Below are 26,496 nucleotides of genomic sequence, written 5' to 3' on the forward strand. Positions count from 1 at the left end.
AAACACTGTAAAAGACATTGAATGGTCTCTGAAAATCTGCCTTCTTGAAACATGGCTTAGAGCTCATTATTACTGCTATTGTAAGCCTAATGTGACATTATTCTTGCTTATCTTCACCCTAATGTGCTATAAATCTCTATTCTGGATTAAATTAAAATATCCAAATGCCTTTCTTGGATGACTTGGACCTTATGTCCTGCAGCCAGAGATCTGGGATGATGTTCATTATTGTCTTCCAAAGTCTGGTAAATCTCTGCTCTTTCACAAGTATTTCAAGGGTTTGATTTGTGGATGGTTATGAGGAGGAAAAAGTCCTTTTTTTCACTTTCCTTCAAAGAAGAGATTCCAAACCTTCTCCTCCACTGGGGGTACTGAAAGTAATTTCCCCTATTTCAACAATGCTAAACTTTACCTCACCCTTGGTCTTTTTAAATATTCATCAACAGCCCAGTGAGGAGCAGGATAAATGTCCCCTGGAACGTCTTAAATAATCCAGGGACTGGTTGGTGGCAGCTCCACCTTTCCAGGCAGGGTGACACTGGACATGATCCTGCTGCTGTCCCCCAGAGCTCAGCTAGTCTCTCAAACATCAGCTCAAATGGGACTTTGAGATTTGCCATCAATCTTTTATTGGCTTCCCCTCACTACATTCAGCTGAAGCTTTTCCGTTTCATCCTAAATGGCAAACAAATGCTTGGGAATTGTCATCTGTTCGTGGTCAAGCCATGCTCAGGAAAAGGAGCTGAATTCCACGAGTCCATTTGCTTCTGCCAGCACTGTGTCTGCCTGGCTTGGCTCCAGCCCTTGATGCAGCCCTGCCTGCCCTGGAGGAACCCTCAGAGCCAGGGCGACTTCTGGGATGTGCATTGGGCCAACACTTGGCTCCTTTGCTGGAAAGTTCCTGGCCCTGACTGTTTGCAGGGATGGTGTTTATAAATTTCACAAGGAAACAGTTTCACCCACTTCCTCCGCAGCAGCTCTCACCCTGAGTGTCCAAATGCATCCAGTGCATCCTGCCAGTTCCAGGCAGCAGATGTGGATACCAAACACAAACAGAACTGGACAGGAATGTGTCTGTGTGACAATTTTTGGAAGGATAATGCAGTTCCTGCAAAATATAATTTTTCTGGGTTTCTACTTCTAACAAAGAAAATGAAAACAAAATAGCTCATTTTGAATCAATCAGTGTGACTTGAAAGTGCAGCTGGATGCTGAGAGCACCAGGGGAGTTATAACTTGGGCCCACTTCATTCCTCTTTGATCATCCCCTGCGTGTCCCAGGAAGCAGATTCTCCTCTAACACATGACAGGAGATGGATTCGGTTTAGCACACCAAAATAACACTTCATTCCAGGAAAAAAAAAAAATTAAAAAATTAAAGAAAAAAAAGAGCACCAATTATCTGCTGCTTATCCTAATTCAGATCATGCACTGGGACATGGGAAATTCTCACTAGCCAGAAACTCTGATATTTTCCTTATTTTTTGTGCGGTTTGTAAGAGAGAAAATTCCTCTGGGAATGGGTAAACAAAGGAAACAAAAACTCTTGCAGGCAGAGCAAGGAAAGCTGCCCCAGAGCATGGTGGTACCTGCAGGGACGATGACCCTCCTCTCGTTGGTGGTCATGTTGGGGGGAGGCCCATTCTTCTCATCCATGTAGGTGCTGTAGCTCATGGGGTTGGACTCTGTCCCTGCTCCCACCAGCTTCCCACACTTGTTCACGCTGCAGTCCACGGGGGACTCCCTGAAAGGCAAAGGAAGAGCTGTGTCACCATCACTGCCCCTTCCATCCTGCAGCACAGGAGGGGTTTGGGGTCACAGGCATGGGCACAGCCCCAGGGTAGGACATTCAGGGGAGTCCCTTTGTGTGGGAGAGGCCATTCCTGGCCTGTCCCCAGGTGTCATAAGGTCACAAGTCACACAAGGGATCTCTGATAATGCAACCAGTCGGAGTTTCCAAGGGAATGACACCAGACAAGGCAAGGTGTGCAATGGCTCTGAAATGCCAACATTACCAAGCCAGGTAAGGAGCCAATGCCTATCATACCAGTCTGTGGGTTATACCCTCCTTCCCTCATCCCTGGCTGCTGAGTGCATTCCAGCAATCCTGCAGGCACAGCTGGGTGCTCCTGGAAGCCCCTGTTGGGCTGTTTCACCCTTTGTGGTGCTAAAACACCCCTGGAGTGGCAGTGGGGCCTTTCAGTGACACACAGAGGCTCTGCTCACCTGTCCTGAGGCGTTTCTGCAGAGCTCCCAGGGACACAGGAACAGCCCTGTCATGGCATTCACAAAGAGACCAAAATACCCACCCAAAGTGACAGGGCTGTCCCCAGAGAGTACCCACTGTCAGCACGGAGTCTGATTTATACAGGACTGAACAGAACTGATCTGGTCTGTTCTCGGAGCCAAGGAGCATTTGGATAACACTCAGAGACATGGTGGGATCGTTGGGGTGTCCTGTGCAGGGCCAGGAGTTGGACTCGGTGATCCTGATGGTTCCCTTTCAACTCAGCCTATTCAATTATTCTATTATTCTCTGATTAACAGTGCCACAGTTCACTACCTGGTGAGGAAATCTGGGAATCTTGCGTGCCTCAGGCATGAGTCAGGAACTTCAGACCCCAGCAATGGCATGTGAAAAGGGCTCTGTCCCCAGTTAACTCCTGAAGTGCTGGAGTGACAAGAAGGGAACACTCAGCAGCTCAGGTGGCACCATGCTAAGCCTGGCCTAGTGCAGAGCCTTGGGAAGTCTCTGGGAGAACTGTCAGCCTCCAAACCCTGGAGAGGGAGCAGAGATTGTGTTTTGCTCCAGCTGCAGGAGCCACTCCTGCCTTTAGTCCCTTCAAAGCCCAGCCCAGGGCCTGCCAGGCACACACAGCACATGCCAGCTTGTGGGACATCCAGGGAAGGGCACATCATTGCCTTCACCATCCAGGGAGGGATTAGTGCACAACCTCTGCACAGAGCAAGTCCAGAGCCATTCCCAGGGCAGTTTAGAACAGCCAAGAGGTTTGGGAGGGAATCATTCCCTGCAGGGTAAGAACTGTGTCAGTGCACAAATCCCACCCTCCGAGCTCAGCTGGCAAAAATTCCAAGCAGGACACTAAACAAATTTGTCTCTTAACCTGAACTGGGGGGGGAGGGAGAAGTGCCTGAAATTCAGTTATCATGGCCGGGAGATAAATGCTCCACCGAGATATTCCAAGGCAGACGGTAATTTTTTCCTCATGTCTGACGAAGGGAATGTTGCTTGAAAATGGAAATAAGATGTATAACTTACACATGTTCGAATTTAAGGGTTTACTATTTCGCCTACTGTTTTTCCAGGCAGGGAACCAAAATCCGCCTTCAGAGAGGCAACTGCTGAAGGTTTAATGTCCCCGTGGCAGCCGGGGAGAGGCTGGGGAGCTGCTGGGATTTCACAGGGAACGGAGCAGTGCTGATTCCCTGTGGCAATGCTCCAGGTGGCAATTCCCTGTCGTGCTGGCAGTAAACAGCCCCGGGCCAGCAGTGAGGAGCTGTGTCCTGCTGGGGTATGGCCTGGGCTGGGGAGGGGCTGTGGAGCATCAGAGATCCGGGAGTGACACTGTGATCTGGGAGTGACACTGTGATCCTGGAGTGACACTGTGATCTGGGAGTGACACTGTGATCCGGGAGTGACACTGTGATCCGGGAGTGACACTGTGATCCGGGAGTGACACTGTGATCCAGGGCATCACAGTGTGTTCTGGGGTGCCACACTGTGCTCCAGGCTGTCAGATTGTGCTCCAGGATGTCACTTTGTTCTCCAGGGTGTGACACCATGCTCCAGGGTGTCACACGGTGCCCCAGGCTGTCACTTTGTGCTCCAGGGTGTCACTTTATGCTCCAGGCTGTCACACTGTGCTCTGGGGTGTCACACCATGCTCCAGGGTGTCACATTATGCTCCAGGCTGTCACACTGTGCTCCAGAGTGTTACACTGTGCTCCGGGCTGTCACTTTGTGTCCAGGGTGTCACAATGTGCTCTGTCAGACCCTGCTCCAGGGGCTCAGACTGTTGTGCTCAGTGCTCAGTGCTCATTGTTCCTGGCATATGACCTACCTCCTCTTCTGCTCTCCCTGGGGACAAGGCTTCTCTCTCCCCCCTTGCTCTGGAGTTAAATTGCCCTGGAAAATACCCCCTGCAGATGGGACTTGCACTATTTATGATAAAATAATACCATATATTCCATTAATACAGCTCTATGGGGTATTGTTCCAGCACAGACCCCACCTGCAGAGCTGTGTCCAGCTCTGGGGCTCCCAACACAAGAAGGACATGGAGCTGCTGCAGCAAACCCAGAGGAGGCCATGAAGATGCTCCCAGGGTTGGAACCCCTCTGCTCTGGAGCCAGGCTGGGAGAGCTGGGGGTGTTCATCTGGAGAAGAGAAGGATCCAGGGAGACCTCAGAGCCCCTTCTAGTGCCTAAAGGAGCTCCAGGAGAGCTGGAGAGGGACTTGGGACAAGGAATGGAGGGACAGGACACAGGGAATGACTTCCCACTGCCAGAGGGCAGGGAGAGATGGGATATTGGGAAGGAATTGTTCCTTGTGAGGGTGGGGAGGCCCTGCCACAGAGTGCCCAGAGAAGCTGTGGCTGCCCCTGGATCCCTGGAAGTGTCCAAGGCCAGGTTGGACAGGGCTTGGAGGAGCCTGGGATAGCAGAAGGTGTCCCTGCCCATGGCAGACAGTGGGTTGGATTTGGATGATCTCTAAGGTCCCTTCCAGACCACATCTCTCTGGGATTCTGTGATTCTGTGATCTCCAGACTCTTGGATAACAACATCTTCTAAAGAGCCTCTCCATGCTTTCTGCTGGCATGGAATGAGCATGTGGACAGGCACAGAGTCCTGGGCTGACTGTGCCCCCTGCTCACACCATGCACACTCACATGACCCACACAGCGAAGTGACCAAAGTAATCCCAGGACTGTGAGATCCCCTCAGTATTTTTGTGACGATTTTTCACAGCACAGACTCTGGTCTGGCAGCTCAGATCCTGCTCTGTGTCTCAGCAGCCGAACCCAGACAGCCAAACACCAGAAACCTCTGGATAAAAGGTCTGAAGAGAACTTTAAGGGACTGAGGTGCCCCTACCAGGCACTGTGGGAAGAGGAGCTGCTCCATTAATACTGCAGGACACTGACTGTTCTCCACATACCATCAGGGTCATGTCCATGTGGCTGCAGAGCTGCCTCCCTTCTCTCTGGGGAAATTTCCAGGATGGCTGCATCCAGAGCCAGCTCCATTGGACAGACAGAACTAAATAGCATTACCCAGATTTAACTGGGCAGGAGATCTATCCCTGAGAAAACACCATGGAATCTTCAGTGACAGCAAGTGAGAAGATCCCTAATTTTGTGTCTTCTGGAGCGCAGCATTTCCTACCAAACACAGCCTTTTACAGGGAATTGAGAGAGTTCAGCCAGTGTGAGCCACCCCTGCAGCCCCTGGCCTGCTCCAGCCTCAGGTAAGGGATTTCTCCCAGCAGGAGAGGGATGTGGCCACACAGGGAAGGATCCAGCCTGGGGAGCAACAGCAATGTCAGAGGAAAGCAGGGAGCTGTGAGCCATGGATGCTGTATTCATGGAATATCACTCCTTCCTCAGCTCATGCATCACCCACAGGCAGGCTGGGATTTATAGAAATATTCCCTCATCATTTGAAAAGGTTTGTGCAAGGGGATTTCAGATCAATCCCTGACTTTTCCCAGAGACTCCAGACACTCCAGTGGCTCTCCGTGCTGGATTTGCTCAGGCTCTGGCAGCAAGCACTGTGGATGCCACAGGTAAATGGATACAGGCTGATTTCACAAGCTCTCGGGAGCACAGTCCCTGTGGCAGTGACAGAATCCAAGGAACATGAAGCAGAACTCATTCCCACTGTCCAGAGGCTCCTCCAGCAGCTCTCTCTGGGGATGCCAAGAGCTTGGTGTTTGGGAAGGTTTTCCCTAGACTGGCCAAAATGGACAAGCAGCTTGCCTGGCACCGACAAGTAAATCCTCTGTACCGCTCCAGCCTGGGCTCCAGAGGTGTGGAAATAAAACAATCACTGTCCCAGGGCTCTGTCTAGGAATGACCTTTGGCTTCTTCTTAAAAGAGCAAAATGAGGGATTTCAGGAATTTCTGGACCTGACTCAGGGGAATATTTCCTCCTTTTTATCCCTCTTTTCCTATCCTTTCATTCCTCCTTTCTTCCACCCCTCTTTTCTTTTTCAATTTTCCACTTTTTGGTGTAAAGCCCCATTTTAATTTGTTGTTCTGTTGTTGTTCAGTGAAGAAAGGAAGAACAGACACTGAGATTCTGCTTGTGGTCCCCTCTTACAGGCAGGGAACAGAGTCAGCTCCTCCAAACTTGCATCTGCCTGCACTTCATCCCTGCTCTCAGGAATACCTCAGGAGGAGGGAAACTTCCACTGAAAGAGGCTGCAGAACTGCCAAAAGGATGGAAAAGCTCAGGTTGGTCTTCCCAGACAGGTAAAGGCAAACGGGAGGGAGATGCTTGGGCAGAAGGACCAGGCAAATCCCACTAGAGGGCTCACATGCTGCTCCAAGGGGAGTTCGTCCCTACAGACAGCAGGCATGGTCCCTTCGGCAGGCTCTGACAGTCCCTGGGGCACAAAAACCTTCGGGGATCCCTGAATCTTGGCATTATTTTCACGTTCTGAAGCAAGAGAAACATCAAATCACAGAATCCCAGAACGATTTGGGCTGGAAGGGACCCTAAAGCTCATCCAGTGCCATGGGCAGGGACACCTCCCACTGTCCCAGGTTGCTCCAAGCCCTGACCACCCGGCCTTGGACACTTCCAGGGATCCAGGGGCAGCCACAGCTTCTCTGGGATGTCTCTGCAGAATAGCTCAAAAGCATTTCCAAAGCATTGACTTTGTAATTTCAGCTGGAAAAAATCCGTTCTACAGCTGGAATTGCCCAGGGAACTTTGCCCACATCCATCAGCACAGCAGAACATTCTTTCACATTTGAAGATTTGACACATTTTGTAATATTTTATAAAAATTGGTCATTGAGTTTAGCTGCAAATGCAGATCTGGGGAAGCCCAGTAAACACAGTCAAGATTTGGAATTTCTGTTGCTTGGTTCATTTGGCATTTACGTAAAATATAAGGAAAACTCTGTTATTGACATAGGCTGTAAATTGGGTTAAACTTTACCCAGCATTCCTCTAAATAATCCTCCTCCTTTATTCAGTGGAATTTCAAATGTGAAAGATATTTGTTTATTTTGTTTTGTTTTTTAAATATTATTTTAAATGGGTTTTGCTCTGAGCCAGGTGCTGTCTGTGAAGGCAAGGGCAGATTTTGAGGCCATAAGTTACATCGGAAGGGTTCATAAAATTTCTACATCTGAATCTTGCAATAACACACAGGTCCCATCTTCTCCCCCAAAGCACCAGTGTCTGCCCTTGCCTGAACATCCCCTACACACAAGATATGCACTTATCTGGGAAATTCCTTCCAGTTTAGGGGTAAACCAGGGAATCTTGGCATGGGTTAGAAAGCTGGGTAGGCTTTCCATGTAGTTTAGCACTTGGAAAGGGTCCTCAGACACCATTCTCCCTCCTTGCTGAGGACCAAACCAGCCCATCACCCCCTCAGCCCTGCTTCTGGTCTCTGAGGGAAAGAGAAAAGCACTGTCTCTGCTGTCCCAGCTCCAGCACTGCCAGGGCCCTGGAGCTGTGTCCCTGCCCAGAGCACACAGACCCCCCTCCTGCCATGGCAGCGCTCCATGGCAGCCCAGGTGACAGCACAACAAAGCCTGCACCTGCTGAGAGGCAGCTGGGACACGGGATGAGGGTGCTTGAGGAACAAGACAGAGGCAGAGGGGAACTGGGTGTTGTTCAGCCTGCAGCTGGAGTTAAGTGGAATTGGGATTGGGATTGGGATTGGGATTGGGATTGGGATTGGGATTGGGATTGGGATTGGGACTAACCACTCACACATGTGTGGGGTTAGCCAGGCAGATGGTGAGCAGGGGAATGAGGGACTGGAGTGACCTTCTCCATCGCTATGGACTGGGATGGACATGCAGGGAAAGGACTAGGCGATGGAGAAGGCAGGGGAATGTTCTCCTGTCCTGGGTGCGCTGGAGCTCCTGAGCTAAGGAGTTATCCAAAGGCAGGGTGGGAGCAGTGCATGGTCCTGACACTAGAGCAGCCTTTTTCCCTCTCCTGACAGGGGTTACCCCTCTTTAGAGACACTGAGTGAGCACACATTTTCTGTCCAAGAACCTTGGAGTCTTAAGGGAGTCCATAAAGAAGGATTTTCTGTCTGCTCAGAACCAACACCCTTCTGAGGGCCTTTCTTTCTCCATGGCTCCCAGGGCTCCTACATGATTGCTCATGAATCAGTTTGTCCAGGCAGAGCTATTTCCTTTTTTACTGTGCAGATGAGGAAATGGTGACACAGGGATCACCATGAAAGGACAGCCCAGGACATTTCATTCCAGAGAACATGGAACACAGACAGTTTGGGTGTACAGGTAGAGACACACTCAGAACTGTACAGAACATGGGCTCACAGGACCTGCAGGGCACAACAACGTGTGGTTTAGGGCAGCTCAGAGGATGTGGAGGGCTCCTTTTCCCTGCGACAGAGGAGTGTAAAGAGAGGAACCCCTCTGTGTGTGCAAGTCTGACACTGTGGGTGTGAGCAACTGCTGCAGTTACATAATCCCAGAAAGGTTTGGGTTGGGAGGAACCTTAGAGTTCATCCCATCACATCCCATCCCATCCCATCCCATCCCACCCCCTGCCATGGGCAGGACACCTTCCAGTCTCCCAGGCTGATCCTAGCCCCGTCCAACCCAGCCTTGTTTTGGGCAGCCTGGCAATGCTGCAAAGGCTCCTTCCTCCTCTTCCAAAGAAAACCATCCTTGGTAGCCAAAGGTAGCCCCCACGACTATCAAAAAACCCCAGCTGGTACTTTGAGGATCCATCCTTTTCTCTGTATAATGTTTTATCAGGAAATAGCTTATTTTCCTGTGTTTTATCCCCAGTTCTGAGATTGGGAACGCAATGCAAATATCCACATAATTTTCATGAAGTCAAGAAATGATACTGAGGTACAACCATGGCACGATCAAGTTCAGCAAATGATCCCCATGAGAGAGCAACTGCCACAAAGGCCTTTATCTGAGAGTAAAATCAGCATCTACTGTACACTTACGAGGTAAAAAACAACACACTGCTGTTTGATGTCTTTAGCACCATCATTTCTCTGTAGAGGGCTGAAAGTGCAAGGCTGCTTTCTGTTTCCAACTCTGTGCTCTGCTGTGTTCTCAGAAACCAGGAAAATGTGCTGCTAAACTCACCCTAAAGCAGAAAAACCCTTGAGGGTTTCACTGTGAAACACTACAAATGTTACAGAGGTTTGTGACTTTGAAATTCAAATCACATTTAAAATTAATGTGACCTCTAAAAGCTTTTGCTAAAAAGTGAAAGTGTATCTATATTATATATATTTAAAATTGAAACAAATTTTGAAATTTCTACACCTAAAGATTATGTTCAAGAAGGTGACATTTGTTTCCAGGCTTTGGACTTGTAGTAATGTTTTTAAAAGGGGCAACCTGAGCTGTGATAACAAAATGTTTTCAAGTCATTCAGTTTCTCATTGAAAAAGGAAATGATTCATCTCCAAGTACAAATGCCAGGCGCTGGGCTGTCCTTTGGCTGTGAGCTAGGGAGGTTACCCCAGCCCCAGTGACCCTGTGGGGGTTAACATCCCTTCTCCAAATACTCCTGAGCTCCCTGTGTCACCAGTGTCACCTCTATCCACACAGAAGGTGTAGGCACAGGCCTTTGGTTTTGCTCCACCTCAGAGCCTCCCATAAAGAACCTCAGTCTCCTCCTCCCTTCTGCATCACAAAGCTCTCCAGTTCCAGAGGTTTGTTAATGCCCTGGCAGAGCACAAATAAGAAGTGTCCTCCAGAGAAGCCCTTGCAGCCCAGCAGTGCAGCTTTCAGTGCTTCACTCTGGCAGAAACTCCAATTAGTGTTGCATGGCTCCCTTTGTGAGCCCCTGGAACCACATCCATGGGGTGCTGAGCTAGGGGTGAAATGTGGGATTTACAGCAGCATTTGCAGCATGGGCTCTGCCCTGGCAGTCTCATGCCCCTGTCTGTGTTCATGGAGACTGGGAGGGACACATCTGCAGAACTGCACAAGGATGCTCAGGCTGTTAAAAAATGAGTCACAAAAGAAGGAATTACAGGAGAGTGGGACATGGTCCTGCACACAGAGGTTTGTTGATGTGCAGCACAAGAGCACAAATGGGCAATGTGTGCTCTACGCTTTTTGGACTCATTGGATTGAGGAGTTGGGCTCGATGATCCCTGTGGGTCCCTCCCAGCTCAGGACATTCCATGATTCCATGGTTAAGACTCAGTAGGTGTGGAAAGGGTCTTTCCTTACCTGGATCCGTTCATGTGGTCGTACTCCCGCTTGACACTGACCCTCACGGGCTGGTTGATCCACTCCTGCTGGGGAGGCAGGGGGTTGATCTTGTGGGGCTGCCCAAAGTCGGGGCTGCCGGAGGCCGTCATGTCCTTGGGCAGCTGTGCAGCCGCGCCGTACGTGGGGTCGAACAGGGACTGGTCGTCACTCACCACCGACAGAGCCTCCTGGGGAGAGACAGAACCAGCCCTCAGAGCTGTGACCAGAGCAGGAACTGCCCTCTGGTTCTCCCTCGGAGCTGGGAGCACCTGCAGGGCCCTGCAGCTGCTGCACGCTGGCTGCCATCACCACCTGCCAGGGAAACCAGAGCCTGTGGGGAGCAGGAGCCCCTATGCAAACCAGAGCTTGCTCTGCTCTGCTTGGCTTTGCTGGCTGCAATTTTCACCTGCCAGGGGGAATCAGAGCCCTGGGGACCAGGAACCCCTATGCAAAATGGGTTACTCTGCCTTGCTTTGCTGGCTGCAATTTCCACCTGCCAGGGGGAATCAGACCCCACGGTCCAGGACCTCCCTATGCAAACCAGGCCTTGCTTTGCTCTGCTTTGCTGGCTGCTGGCTCTGGGTGGGAGCAGTGTTCAGGTTCACTGGACCTCTGCAAACAGTGCAGGAGCTGCTGGGCTGTGTCACCTCACAGGGGCTGTGTCACCCCAGTGCTTGTGGTGAGCAGCTTCACCCCCAGTCCCAGCAAGTCACCTGCCCACCTGCTGCACTGCTGCTCCAAACCCAACTGATGTGTAGTGGGAACACCTCTGGAGTGGCATGGGAAGGTCTCTATGTCTCCTTTCAGAGGGTTTGTGTGCTGTTTGTGTTTTGAGGTTGCTGCTGAAGGAGAAGCAGCAGGGCAGGTCAGAGTTATGGGTGTTTGTGGCAGAGGAAAAATGCATTACTTTACACTTTTTGTTTATTTTGTGGGAAGTGTAGGGCTGGTGTGTTACCCAACTGTGCATTTCTAGAAATGCTTAAAACCAGGAAATTGTTATCCCTTTTTTTTTCCCCCCTTGCTGAAACTCCAAATGTTGACAAAAATTTCTGACTATTGATTTCCTTGCATGGATGTGCTTGGGTTTTCCAAGTGCGGAGTGCTGGGCTCCTGACAGCTTTGGCACAGCCCTGCCTGACTCAAAGTGCATCTGGCAAGGGCTGCCTGCTCTGGAGGGAGCTCAGTTAACCACACACAACACAGCTGCCTTTATGAGTGGCAGGGCAGAAACCAAAGGAGGAACCTCCCACACAGAAAGCAGCCCCCACTTTAATGTGAGCTGATGGAGCTCCAAAACAAAGCTACAGAATCACCTACTCTGGGCACTGAGCACTCCAAAAACACCCAGCAGTGGGTGTGTGGGTAGCAGAGGGTCACTGAACACACACAGCTGAAATCTGGTGTGTGCTAACCTCCCGTGGTTAACATTCACAGGGCACAGCCTGAACCAGAAGCTTTTCAAAATAATAAATTATTGCTCTCTGCCCACCCCCACCCCCCCAGTAGTTGTTTCGGAGGCTTGTTTTATAAATTATTCCATAACCAGGGAGGGAAACAGAAATTCTGAAAGCTTAGAGAGGTGCAGCTCCTGGAATGAGACAAGAATCTAAGCACAAATCAGATACCACCAGGATCATGGTACCATCACAAAAAAAAAATCAATAATTTGGAGCCCACTGGGTAAACACGAAAACCCCCTTAGCCTGAAGTTAACCCACTTAGAGAGAGGCTTGTGCTGTGCACTTACAAAAATCAGCACTTTTCTATCTCTGATCTCAGATCACATAACAAACCCAAATAAGCTGAAGCAGCCTGGAATTGGAGTGGGCCTGACTAAGCTTGAATTCACAGGAACCCTCAAATATCTGCAATAAATTCTGCTGAAGTTCCAGTATTTGCTGCAATCTGTGATCAACCTCTCACACTAGTTACAGCCATTAAACAGCAAAAAGGAGGGTTTTACCCCACACAGCCCAATGGTGCTTGATGAAAGGAGCTCACACTGTGTTCAACCTTTCCAGCAGCTTTTTCTTGGTGGATTCACAGCCTTTCAAAAATACCCCTCCTTTTTTCAGCTTTAGAGTAAGGGAAGGACTAGAAGGTGCTCCTGGGGAAGACTGGTGTGAATTGTGTCACAAACCTCTCAAAGGGCTGGGATTATCTCCAGGTTGCAAACTTTACCTGTGCAGGAAGGTACAAGAACAAGATATGGTTCGGTCTTAAAAGAGAACAGGTCTTCCCATCAGAGGTCAGGACAGAGGGATTTCCTGCTTTCCTGATTCCCTGAAGTCAGGATGTCAGGCAGGGGTTCCTAAATGACACAATTTCTCCAAGCTTCCACTTCCTCTCAGTACAAAAAGTATGGGGTTCCGTACCTGAGGTGGAGGGTGAGCCCCACACTGGGGTGCTGGACTGGCTTAGGGCCCTCTAGACCCAGTCTAGAAAACGTGAAAGGAAAATGTGAGTACCCCTGCAAATTCATCAGATAAAAATTCTGAATATTTGGGTTTGGAGATTTCCACACTGAAAACACATTCTAAACATACACACACAAAATTGGGGTTTTTTTTTGGGAAACGATACCTGGGAAAATAACTATAATGACAATTATCCCACAAAATTAGTGTGAAAGGTTGCTACAAGATTTTTACTGGAACTTCAGCAGGACTTATGTAGTTGTTGGGGAGTTCTTCTGAATTCAGGCTTAGTTAGGCACTCTTCATTCCAGGCTGCTTTTTCTGCCTAAAGCCTTTTTTTCTTCTGAAGAAAGATTCTGATGGAAAAGAAATCGGAAAGCAGGGATCTTTCTGTCTGTGCCAACAAACCCCAAAGCCAACAGCACTCCAGAGGACAGCCCTGGATCAATGGCTGGGGCTGCACCAAGTACAACTCTACATACACAAGCAAGTACACATTTCTCAGTGACACAGAATATGTGACAGAGAACTTCCTCAGATAAGGATCTTCCTTGAAAGAAAAAGTGGCTGCTCAGACCTGCCTGCATGCAACTGTTAACTGGGCTAGCAATAACCTCACTGGGGCACTGGGACTGAGCTCTGCCTTGTGCTGCTTGAACAATTTCAGTCCTGAAAACAGAAGAAGAAATCCAAATGCTCCAGCTGCTCATGGCAGCTCCTGGGCCAGGAGTGGTTTAAGCTAAACCCGAATTGGCGGCAGCACAAAGGCTCAGCCCCAGGGGAGCTGAGCCACCCCAGCAGATGAGGAGCGATAGGGCTGGTGGCACCTGCTCAGCCCCAGAGCACAGCTCGAGCAGGGCTGGTGACATGTGAGGGCAGGCGGGTGGCATGGAGCCAGCCCCACTGCCAGCGGCTCAGCCCTGTGCCCACAGCCCAGAGAAAACACACCGGGGGCAAGCAGCAGGCAGCCTGTGCTGCTTGGGGATGCCTGGATAAGGTGAGGGCTGCCTGGGACTCAGGGTAGCTCTCCTGGAAGAGGCCAGTGCTCGCCTTCAGGCTGCAGGGAACAGTTACAGCCTTCCCCGTGCTCGCTGTGGGGGCTCAGCTTGGCCAGGCCCAGCTATGACAGCCCAGCCTCTTCAGGAGGGGCAGAGCTGAGGCACAAAGCAGCAGCTCAGTGGAATACCAAGCTTCTCTCTCCTGGAATCGAGAGCTGCTCGGTGTTTGCAGACTGGGAAAACTCTCTGAGATGTCCCAGGTGCCAACACAGCCTGCCCAGACAGGGCACAGCCCCCAGAGTCCCCCCATGCTGCTGCCTCAGCCTGTGGCCTTGGGCTGGCCGGCCTGAGGCTGAGACAGGAGCTGTGTGTGTTACTCTGGCATATATGTTACGTTATAGTGCCTCTGGGAATAGGCTGGCCTCAGTTTTTCCAGGTTTTAATCACATTCCTGGCATAAATGTGGCCAGTCCCGGCCATGACAGCACATCCAGCTCCCTGGGCAGCCCAGGGCAGCCCACCAGTGACCACCACAAATGAGGCTCCCAAGGAGCTGGCACACACTCCTGCATCTCTCAGGCAGGAATCTGTGGCGTGGCTCTTATTTTCACAGCAGTTTCGAGTTGTAAGAGGGCGCATTTGCAGGTTTGGCTTTACTTGGAGGAGCCATCCTGACCCAGGTCCCAGGTGTGTGAGTGCCATAGGGTGAGGCACAGTTTGGCTTTGGTCCTGTGGGCAGGAACAGCCAGTCTGAGATTCTGGGAGGGCTGACAGGCCACCAATGCTTCAAGCAAGTTTTCCTGATCCCTTACTGTGAAAAGGAGATCAAACACACACACAAACACACACACACACACACACACACACACACACACACACACACACACTTTAGCAAAGGTTTCACTTAGTTAATGAATTGAACAGGACATTTGAGAAAGGAGTAAGGCCAGGTAAACAAGGGCTGATGAGATGAGCACTCAGTGCTGTCACCCCAGGTATCCCCAATAACTGAGGTTATTCTGTGTGTGTGCAGTGAGATTTCATTGAATATTGACTTTGAGCTCTCAACATGCACTTTTCTGGCCATAACCACATTTAAAAGGCATTGCTAAAGATAAACGTTTCATCCTCCTCCACAAAGGCTGACTTAGAAGAGAAGAAAATGCTGAGTACCTGAATCATTGTGCCATGGAGACATGACTCCACCTCTAGAGGGGTGGCTGTTTTCTTTCCTTTTTCTCCCCTCCCCAAAATGTCACCACTCCTGGTGCTGTGAGAAAATCACTCCTGAAATATTTTTGTAAAGAGAATGTTGCCAACACAGACCTGAAGAGCCCAAACCTAATCACGCAAAACACCAAAATCCGAAGTCCAGCAGCCTCACACAGCCCGGGCTTTGCACTGAGGAGCAACCCTGGAGTAGAAATTACTTTGGCACTGTAGTGTTACAAGTCAGCACTTCTGCAGCTAGCATCTCATATGCACAGAGATAACATCAGACTTACAAGAAAATGAGTCAAATAAGAAATTCACAAAGGAGCAGGGCCTTTGTTGATCTTGGGGCAGCACTTTAGGAAGAATCAGGCCCTGGACTGAGAGGCAGGAAGGCAGAGTATTGTTCTCATCCCTGCCCTGGATCTTTGGCATAACTTTTAAGGAGCATTTCCCTTTCAAAGCCTTTTTCCTCCTCTATTGCCCTGTTATATGCGGACTGTGGGGCACAGAGCCTTGGCCAGTGCTGCCACTGGGACAACAGACAGGAATCCTTTGGATACACTCTCATATGTCCACTCTTCCCTTGCACCTCACCAAACCAAGAATTCCCTGTGTAGCTTTTCTAGACCACTTTTCCTGAAGTTTGCTCCTGCTACTCCACCTTCCTTGTAGGATGTTACTGGGGCAGGGACTCCTCAGAGCACTCCTGAAAAATTGTAATCATGAGCATTTGATTGCCAACAACCACAATCCTGTCTTGTGCCCTTCACAATCCATTTCAGTCCTGCTTAGGAGCTTTTCCACCCTGCAGCTGGAGATCCGCATTCCCCCTGGTGAATCCAGCAGGATGAGAGCCATCACAGCCAAAGTGTATTGCTCTTGCCCCTTTGACCCATTTGCAGCATTGCCTAGGGTCCCACATCATGCTGTTCACAGCACTTCCCAGCTGAGCTGGTGTTGGTGGGGCTGGGACAACCCAACTGCCCAGAGCTGTCCCTGCCCAGGAGGAGGAATGGGAGGAGATGCAGGCTGCTGTCACAGAATCCCAGAATCCCATACTGATTTGGATTGGAAGGACCATGAATCTCATCTCATTCCACCCCCTGCCACACCTTCCCCTATCCCAGGTTGCTCCAAGCCCCTTTTCCTGCTGCAGCAGTGCTCAAGGTTAAGAGGGCAGCAAACTTTTCAGACTGTCTCCAGGTCTCTGCAGATCTGAGGACTTCTGTGAGTATAAAGGAGGGCTTTCATTTAATTATTTTAGGCCATCCCACACTGCAGTGTTTTGCCCCAGTCTGCACTGCAGACTTGCTCAGAGCCACAGAGCAGGACAGTGACTTGAACAAAGAGCCACCCACATGACCCAGGCTGCCTTCCCTTCCCTTCCCTTCCCTTCCCTTCCCTTCCCTTCCCTTCCCTTCCCTTCCGTTCCCTTCCCCTCCCTTCCCTCCCAGGCTACTCCATCCAGAGGTAGCTTGGCAGCCTCGGAATACACCATAATTCCTTCACAATTCAAATAAATGGGAAACCACAATGTGGTAACTCATGTTAGGAGGAAACAAAGCAGGAGTAAGAGTAGCAGAAACAGCAAAAACACTGAAAAACACCAAAACCACACCAAAATTAGACAGCTAAAAATTGGGGCAAAATGATTTGGCAAAACTCCTCATAAGGAAATGTGTATATGTGTGTGTATATATACACACACACATATATATATATATATATATATATATATATATATATATATATATCTTTTGGGGGTTATTTTTATGTTCACCATTTTTCATATAAAATATGAAATTTTATATCAAGTGGGTAAAAGAAGGCTACTAAAACCAGTGCTCTATTATTTTGATCTCAAGATTCCAAAACCAGACTCCAAAAGGATAAAAATATACATCATTCTCCTGTACTTCACTTCTCAGAAAAGCATTTACTTCAGGCACACTTTTATAGGATCTGGACCCATGACTTTTTTCCTCAGTCTAGACTTCACATTAATGGTTTCAAGGCTTATTTTGGTTTGTTTCCAGCCAGCTTGGAATAACCAGGTGACAGTGCTCCTTCCCAGCAAGTTGCTGCATTAAGGATAATGATAAGGAGGCTTAAAACAGGCCTGGAGCCGTGGGAAATCCCCAGGAAAAGCCTCTGTGGGGTCTCAGCACAGGCCCAGGAGAGGAGGTGGAATTAAAAAGGAACCTGCCCAAATGATCTCTGTGGCCCCTTGACCTCTGGAAGGTAAATGTGGTGAAAGCTGAGTCTGGAGGGACCATCACATCCCCATCACATACATCCCAAAATCCTGGAGCGTGCTGCAGCTCTTCTTTTAGAACAAGAGCAGCACTTGTGCCTGGAGCAGGAAACAGCCCTGCCAGTCCCCAGATGGCTCATCCCATCCCAGGGCTGAGGACAGGGAATTCCCTGAGCACTCCTGCCTTCCCCCGTGCTGCCCACCCTGCTGGGACTGACACTGGGAGCAGGGGATGAGGTGGGTGTCCACTGGCACAAACCACAGCTCCTGGCTGCTGTTCCCAGAGAGTTCCCTGGCTGCTGTTCCCTGCCCAGTTCTGCCAACCAGGACAGGTGAGATGATTTAGGATGAGGGTACAAGGTGAAGCCTCTCCCAAGTACTGAAAGCTTTGCCTTTGGCATGGCTTGGGCCAGGTTTCTTATCTTGGCAGCCAGTTTCACTGAATCACTGGGCATCTGGTATCTAATAAAAGCCAGAAAATGCCTCTGATTGGCATGGGTAAGTCCCAAGGTTGAGATTTTCCAAAGAATCTGAAGCCAATCAAATCCCAAAAGGATTCACCTCCATGGATTAACCAGCCTGACCCTGCTCAGGCTGAGGACTCTGTGATCTCTCAAGATCTTTTCCAAGCTGTCTCATGTTCCCAGAAGATCAATCAGCCTTTGCCAGGTATTAACACTCCCCTCGGCCACTTTCCTGTCCATCTCCACTCCTCTCTGCCTACAGCTTTTCTCTTCTGAAGGTGTATCCTCTTCTCACTGAGACTGACACTGTTGGGTGATTATTTTCCAAGACTGGGCACTCAAATCCCCCCAGCTCTAGCTCACCTTCCTTTTAATTTCATTTTTCCCCCTCATGCTTTTAAAACAATTGCCTTGCTCTGAGCAGATGTGTTTGTAAACAGAGACACATGGGCCTAACTGCGAACATGCACCCTTCAGTAAATATTATTGTAGCATTTTTATGGTCTTCTCTGCTGAAGAAACAGGGAGGGAAACTGCAAGATGGTTTCAGAATCTGGCTTGCTGACAAACCCCAACTATCCCGGAGCACAAATGCAAAAATGCTGTGCTGACCTCAGCTCTGTCCTGGAGCACCCAGTGCCCAGCCCCTTGCCTTGATGTGCTGCCAGAGGCTCTTCCCAGTGGCAAATATTCCATCAGGACTTTGCAGACTGACCCAGCACTTGTGTCAGGAAAGCTGAGCTCACTCTGAGCTGCATCTGCCCATTGCAGTGGTGTGACCTTGTCCCTCAAAGCAGAACTTCTGGGGAGTATATTTACTCATATCAGAAACTGAGACAGTGGCAATCCTGCCGGTTTTGTATTCAACACACAGAGATAAATGGAAGCTTTTCAATAGAAATTATTCACTCTAGAAGGGAAAACAACAAATGGAGAAACCCAAAAGTATGGGGGTTTGTCATGGGAGAAGGTTTGTCCCATCTCTGGGCCTTGTCTCAGGCTGCTGCCTTGGAAAATGACAGAAAGTGGAGTCTTAAAAGCATTAGGGAATAGGTGCAAACCACAAAACTCTATCTTTCCACTTTGGGTTGCTATTGCCAAAGCACGGGATACTGTAAAAAGAGCGTTCTCCCAGAAATTCAAGAGCTGGGAGGTGGCAGTTGGGGGAGACACAAATATTCCAGGTTCTGACTCATGGCTCCAGCAGTGCCCATTCATTATTTTTATTCCACTTTGATACCATTGTCCCAGTTACATTCACAACCCCGCCGCTGTATCCTGTTTTGTTCCCTGACACCATTCCCTGCACAATCGCAGGAAGCCCATCAGGAAACGGCCATCGGGGGCTGTTTTGTTTCCATCCACAGAGAACAAAACAAGCTCCTTCAGCCCAAGATGACTTATCCCAGCCTGAGGAAAAACAACAGCATGAAAGGATCCCAGAAGTGTCTCCAGGAGTGAGCGCAGCCTGTGCTGCTTCCTGGGACAGGAGTCTGGAGCACCCCAGCACCTCTTGAGGGAATGCTCGGCCATGGGAAGGTTCAGCCAAAAGGAAATGAAAGGAATAATCCATCACTGACATCTACAGTGCATAGTGAAGGCCTGGATGCTCTGTCAGGGGTGCAGACACAAGTCCAACACAATCCTGCAGCTGAATTCTAAACCACATGTGGCTTGGGTTTTCCAGCGTGAGGGCTCAAGTCTATCTGAGCCCTGAGCTGGCTTCAGGTTAAATCTGAGCTCAGGGTCTGGGTGCCCAGGGCATCCAGAGCACAACCTCAGGGTTTGAGCCCAGAGCTGGTTACTGGGCTGGGTCAGGGCTGCATCACACAGAGCCCAGAGATAAGAGGAGAGCGGAGAGGTGGTTCAGGACTCACAGGAACCTATTTGTTCCCCAAGAAGCACATGCATGTTCCTGATAAGAGCACGGGGAATCAGATCTCTGCCTCTTCGCCAGAAAAATGGCTCTGACTGGGATGGAGAACTCCCGAAGGTGAGATTACCAAAGGAGCCTGAAGTCACACAAATCTCACTCCCATGTACAGGAGTTGGGAGCCACAGTACCTTGAATCCCTCTCAAATGTCAGGTCTAAATCTGGTGATTGGTCCGAGTTTCCCATTTCCTTTGTCCCTGAGGTGCACTCAGGTGCCCTTGGCAGAGCTGGGCAGGGAGGCTTTTGCAGCACTCCAGCCTCTGCTGGCTCCTGACCCATATCCCAACTGCTCTCCTGAGCTTGGCAGTGGAGCTGAGGGCTGCCACCCTGCTGGGATGGCACAGATCTGTGTTTTCCTTGTGCACCGAGCCCAGCCCCTGTGGCTCCAGTGACAGGATAGTTTCTGCCTACGCCTATAGCAAAAGCAGAGATTTTTTGAACAAGCCTGCCCATGGCAATCCAAGGAAAACAGCGCAGCAGGATTGCACTGAGATATTTTCTTTGTCAATCTCGATCAAGATATTTGAACAGGAAAACCCAGTTTACAACAGTGGTAGTTCCCAGGGGCTTTTGATTTTTTTACAAAGGAACACTGATGTTTTAATTTCAGTGCAAGAGGAAGGTCCTGGAAGGATTCAGGGATAGCCATCACTCCTACCTCTTGGACAAAAAAGCTGAATCCTATCCTGGCACCTGGGCTGGATCCCAAAGTTAACACGGCAATACAAAAAGGAGCTGACAAGGTGCTGTTCTTCTTCCTGATGTCAAACATCACAGAGCAAAGGCCACCCCACCAATAGTTCCAGGGAGCTACAGTCAGGAAAGAGCCTCTGCTGCATAAATCCAGTGAAGCTCTTGCTGAGGACAAACATTCCCGCTAAATAAACACATCCAAGGCCTTCTCTGGTGCTGCATCTACAAGAACCAGCTTGAATCAGCAAGAATCTACAAGATGCAGGCAGTGAATGCTGGCTCCTGGCTCAGCCAACAGCAGATGTGAGAGTAAAAATGAAAAAAGGGCTCTTTCACAGCTGTGTTAATGTCCCCATGCCTCAGTTTCCCTGTCTGTGTGATGCTGCCCCCCAAAGAGCTCAGATTTTGTGAAGTCATCCCCTGTCCTTGGAGGAGGAGGCCATAGAAGTGCTAAGTGTTATCCCAGGGATAAGAATGATAGACAAAGCAAAACCGACTTTCCTCTGAGACTGAGCAAAAAACCCTCACCAAAATCTCTTATCAGTGGCCATTAACAGAAAGTCTGTTGGCTTTATCAGTGTGGTACTCAGGAGGGCTTTGAGCCTGGCTTAGATAAATGAGGTCCCTTGCCACCTCGAGAAGTCCACAATGAGAATGGTCTGAGTCTGTGCCCAGGGATAGTTTTCCACACCTGAAAGATCCAATGGCTGGTGAAGCAGGTCTGTGGATGAGTCCATGGCAGGGGTTCTGGCTGTTCAGCTGCAGGGAAGGCAGGCAAGAGCTGCAGCAGAGGCTCCCAGTGAGTTTGGGAGGGGCTGGGAGCCAGAGCTGACAGGAGGTGAATCCCAGCCTGGAGGCCACTCAGTGCTATGGCTTTGGCCAGGTCACTCAGCTCTGCATCCCATCCTTCTCCTGGGCTGGATGTGAGGCTAAGAATGTGTACCCAAGGGCCATTTTGGGGCTGATTCTGCAGGTTTCTGTCACCCCCAGACCTTTGCTCAGACCTCTATGGGATTCACACTGTCCCTCAGCAGATCCCACCTGTACAATCAATGAGATGGGCTTGTTCTGGTTTATTTTGCTGTATTTTAAATGCAAATCATTAGTTTTGACTTGGTAACTGAAGTAGGGAGCTGTCAAGCTCTCTCACAGCAATGATCCCAAAAGATGAAGCCACCATCTCAGAGGTGCCCTGCAGACACACATGAGGTTGTTCCAGTAATTTTGCAGCATGGGAACCAACACAAAGCCACCAAACACTGCTCAAAGTCGTGTGTCAGTGTAACTAAACCAAGACTAAATCCCAGGCTCCCCTTCACTCCTGTTGAGCAGAGTGAAGAGCAGAGGAGCTGCCTTTCCACCCTGCACTTGGGGAAGTTTTCTGAGCTGACTGCAGCACGTTTTCCTTTTGCTGGAGAGTTTCTTACACTCAGACCGTGCTCAGCAACATAAATAAGAAGCAGAACCCTCGGCACATCTCCATGTTCTCAGCCGAGCTGATAGGGCTGCTCTTATCTCCAGCAGGGCAAGTCCCCTGAGCTGTGTTGAAAAGCCCTTTATCAGATGGAGTGTAAAGAGAATTCTCTCTGAGATGTAGCTCTGTAGCTTTGGCAGCAAAGTGGGGCTTCTGACTGAACCTCCTCTGGTTTTGTGTAGTGTTGGGGTAAGGGAGCAGGACAAGGTCCTGTTTGTGGGGTTGGCAAGACAGGGCTGTTCCTTGGCCTTCCCAAAACAACTCCCTACTCCCTGAGCCAGAGGAAAGCCCTGTCAGAAATGGCTTAACGATCTTCTAATATTTCCCTGCAATTAAAGGGCACATCTGTCTCGCAGACCCCGTCCTCCTTTGCTAGAGCACAGACATGAACTAAACAGTCTGTCCTGTTGGGCCAGGGGTAACAAAGGGGCCCATTCATAACACAGCACTTGGCCACTTTGAGTGTGTGAAGTGAAAGAGGGTTTGCATTTGGAGAATAACCTGTGCTGGAGCGAGCAAGAGACTTCTGCTCTCATAAATCAATCAGCTTCCCCTGCTAATAACGCAGCCTGCCTGCCGGTTCTGCCTGGAATGAGCAGCAGCCACCCTGCAGAGACCAGCTCTGCCTGCAGGGCTAAAGGGAGAACCTGTTGGCAGGGAAAACTCATGAGAGGATTAAAAAAATAGGTATCAACTTGGGTTTTTCAAGGAATGGAGGAGAAGGAGCTATCCCAGCCCAAGGGATTTGGGTGTCACCTCAGTGGCTGGAGCAGTCTCAGTCCCTGGGCTGGCATTTCACACTGTCCCTTTGGCTGGGTCACAGCCACACATGGTCCTGCTCTTGTCTGGGCAGGAGAATGGGAGTACTGCAGAACAAACCAAACAAATCCCATAACCAACCACCCCTCAAAACCCATTCCTGATTTTAGTGAAACTGAGGGCTTAAAAACAAAGAAAATAAATTGAGGCACAGCTTGGCATTGTCCCAAACCAAGGCCATGTTTTGCCCTAAGAGTTTCAGGCAGTCCCTGCAGATTTATCCAGATGCATTGTTGAACATTAATTTGTAAATGCTTTGAGGAATGGTCTGTTGGGGTTTTTCCTCTTTCCTGAGCCCAGCACCTTGGTCACGGTCTGTATTTCTGTCTCTTAGTGCTCTCCCCACACAAACAAATAAAGTTCACACCTCAGCATACCTCATTTCCTCAGCTTTCAAGCAAGCCGGAAATGGCCAGGAAGCACAGACAAGATGGTCCTGTGGTTTCAGTACTACAGCGACATTTGGGAAATGGGGGCTCATTTACCAGCTCGGCAGCAAAGCTGTTTGTTCAGCTCTAGCCAAAGTTCTCTGTGTAAAATAAAGGGTAAAAAGGGTGTCGAGGTCATGGGTAAGATATGGGCAAGCCTGGAATGTGGTAGGAGATCCTTGGTATATCCTGAGAAAATTCTGGAGGCTAGGGGAAATTTTTCAATCCTGGTGTTGGACAGAAGGTCAAGACGATTATCCAGAGAAGTCCACCTTAAATTAACCAAAATTTGCTTTAGATGCTCTGAGTGTTCCATTTCAGTTTTAACCTTTTCAGTTTTCTTAAAATATGGCAATTGGTTTCCAACGAAAGTGGCGTTTCAAAGGAAAGCTTGAAAAACTTGAGAAAGCACTAAGTAGGGCTTTCAGCAGCCTGTCAGAACTCAGCCTTTGCAGGGAACAGGAGGACTTGGATCAATTTGCATCTTTCTGAGGAAAAGACACCATGTAGGAAAAGGTCAGATTGTATCTCTCAGGAATCTCCTGTACATGTCCCTGGTACAAACACAGGGAACTCTGTCATAGCCTTTGGGAACAGGGCCAAATTAAGGATTTTCAGCTTTTCCCAATGCCAGCACAGCCACTGGAAGCTTCGCCTTTGGGGTGATGTGTGATCCAACCTTCCCTGCAACTCTTTGTGTATTTTTGTGAATGCAAGAATGATTCCCACTCACCCACAGGACCTGTTCTGGAAAACTTCCAATATCCAAGCAGTTGTAGCCTGTAGACTTTTAATTATATTTTTAATATTTATACAAACACCTCGTGAAGCAATTGTATGCTTAAAAATAATGTAAGAAAACCTATTTCATTTTTGGCTCTGGCTGATGCCATTTGACTACACAGGTACCTCAGTATCAATAACATTTGGCATTTGGATATCATGGTGACTCAAATGACACCAAATTCTTATCTTGGAGGGACAGTGGAGGTCTCAGAGAGACCAAATGAAAAGTGCATCCCCCTTCTGGTACACCTGACACAGACTGGCCTGAGCAGCTCTTGGAAACCTGAGCTGTGTTTTCTGGGGCTCTGATTTTCCTCCCAGCCCTCAGCACGCAGGGAGCTCACTGGGGCTCCTTTGAGGGCTCAGGTTCTCCCTGGTTTGGGAAGGTCCCACAGGAACACCCAAGGGAAGGAGCATTTGCTCCTCATGGCAGGGCTGAGACTCACTTTCCTCATTAGCATCCTCTAAGAGTGAGATTTCAGCAATTCAGCAGTACCTCCCTGTGAGCTGCCTTGCCTGTTACTGGGGTCGGTGGTGATGATGATGAAGGAACTTCTCTTCCATGGGGACAACAGAGAGATCCCAAACATTGCTTCAGATGATATAGGATGGGTGGTAAGAAAGTCCGTCCCTCACACACAGCATGGCTTTGAAAGGACCTGGGACCTCTTTGGAGCCTTGCTGACAAAACACCTGATAGAGCTACTGCAAAATAGGGGGAATAGGGAAAATGGGTAAAGCACTTCAGAATTAGAATCCTGGACTCACAGAATGGTTTGGGTTGGAAGGACCTTAAAGCCCATCTCATTCCACCCCCTGCCATGGGCAGGGACACCTTCCACTGTCCCAGGCTGCTCCAAGCCCCATCCAGCTTGGCCTTGGACACTTCCAGGGATGTGGGGAGCAATAGGTTGGAAATCTCCCAGGAGGAGCTGGTAGGGCAAAAGCCTCTCTTGGTCACATTTGAATTACCCAGATAAATGCGGGTGTGGGGGAGCAGAGGCTGTGGCGATCACAGTCAGATCATTTTACATACCTTACACTGATACAATTGCCGATGTTTTACTGTCCCCTCCTCCTTCTCCATGTCACCCCAGACCATGTTTGGGAATGCCAGGGGACCTCAAGGTTATCCAGGGAAACAATTTTTTCAGTGTCATCAAGGAAAAATGTCAGTGGGTGTTGTTAAACGTGTCAAAATATTGCCTGCCTTTCTCTCACACCCTAAAGGTCACCTTTAGGGGCAGATTTCATGCTGCTTTTCTCATCTCTGAATGACTTTTCTGTAACACAGTCACAGGAGGCCCAAAGATGTCACTCACTGGGGGTCACACAGCACAACTGCAGCAAAATTGGGCTGAGAGCACAAGAATTTGGGTTCTCAGGGCACTACCTCATGTGCTGAGCCACAGTGGGATGTGTAAACAAGGGCTTTTCTTCAGGGGCATCTTCGAAGGGGAAAATCTGAATCAGGCAAGCAAATACATTTTATCCTTCATTTAAAGATTTCAAATCCTACTCTCTGCCTTAACTCAGTGGAGTTAAGCATGGAGGTAAAGTCTCAGTCAGCTGGAGCAGGGACAGAACATTCTGTTTCTGTTTCATTCATCAGGCCTTTTTCTCCCCAGCCTTGCCTGCAATTTCCATTTCCTTCCTTGCCTCTCACACCAAACAGCTCCACTGCACACACCCACTCTGCCTCACTGCTGTGCATTCACAGGGAAATTGGTTTACAATGATCTTGTTAAAGAATATTCTGCTTCTGAGCATTTCTCCCTGTTCTGGTGGACAGCAGCAAAGGGATCAGTTGGGTTCTGGTTCCTTCCCCAGTATGGCAGTTTCAGTCTGCCCATCTCATGGGCTTCTGAAAAATCCCCTTTAACCGTTTTCTCATATAGACTGAAGGAACAATTTATAATTTCTGTAGTTTAATAAAGATGGGATTGACTCTCTGATCAGAGCCAACCACAAAGACAGATCCAAGCTTAATAAATCAGGGCAATGTAAATCTGGATTGTTTTTCTCTTTGGGAAGGAACTTTGAAAGACTCAAACAGCACAGCATCTTTTTTGGATGTGCCCAAGTTATCTTTAAGGTATGACCCCAAGTTTTTGGCTTAATTTGGGTAGAAAGCCTAAACCAAGTATAAACCAGGCTTTCAGTTCATTCTGTTTAGCAAAAAGGACATCGCCAACACTTTTGAAAAAAAAACCCCAGTGGTTTGAATGAAATTGCTGAGTTAAAAATTCTGTAGTTACAGGAGCTTTCAGTCCAGTTCTCTAAAGACTTAATTCATACATGAGGATCCAGGGCCCTCCCCTCAGTTTGTCTCCTTTCTCCTCGAGGTATTTTTATGACTAACAAGCAGATAGAAGTGTGACTTTTGCTTCCATTTTCACTAAAATAACAAATCCACTTAATATATAAAATTCAGTAAATACCAGGCATAAAACATGCCAGGAGGAGTTTGCATTTCTGCTTCTCTCAATTCAGGTTTTAATGTGCTCGATTTCCTTTGACAGTCAAAATTAAGAATGGATATGAA

The 26,496-nt window shown here is 49.0% G+C and overlaps 1 protein-coding gene across 4 annotated transcripts in view; it reads right to left on the reverse strand.

Moving 5' to 3' along the window:
• FLI1 (Fli-1 proto-oncogene, ETS transcription factor) overlaps positions 1-26,496 on the reverse strand; it is an 84,713-nt gene that overhangs the window by 26,980 nt on the left and 31,237 nt on the right. For all 4 annotated transcript variants that reach the window (XM_085081977.1, XM_085081978.1, XM_085081980.1 and 1 more), the window contains 2 exons: positions 10,449-10,657; positions 1,590-1,744 (listed from right to left, as the gene is read on the reverse strand). In XM_085081977.1, the coding sequence (XP_084938103.1) occupies positions 1,590-1,744; positions 10,449-10,657 (364 nt within the window). The remainder of the gene's footprint in view (positions 1-1,589; positions 1,745-10,448; positions 10,658-26,496) is intronic.

Source organism: Lichenostomus cassidix, chromosome 24, assembly GCF_008360975.1.
Source record: "Lichenostomus cassidix isolate B80296 chromosome 24, HeHo_3.0, whole genome shotgun sequence".
NCBI classification, from domain to species: Eukaryota; Metazoa; Chordata; class Aves; order Passeriformes; family Meliphagidae; genus Lichenostomus; species Lichenostomus cassidix.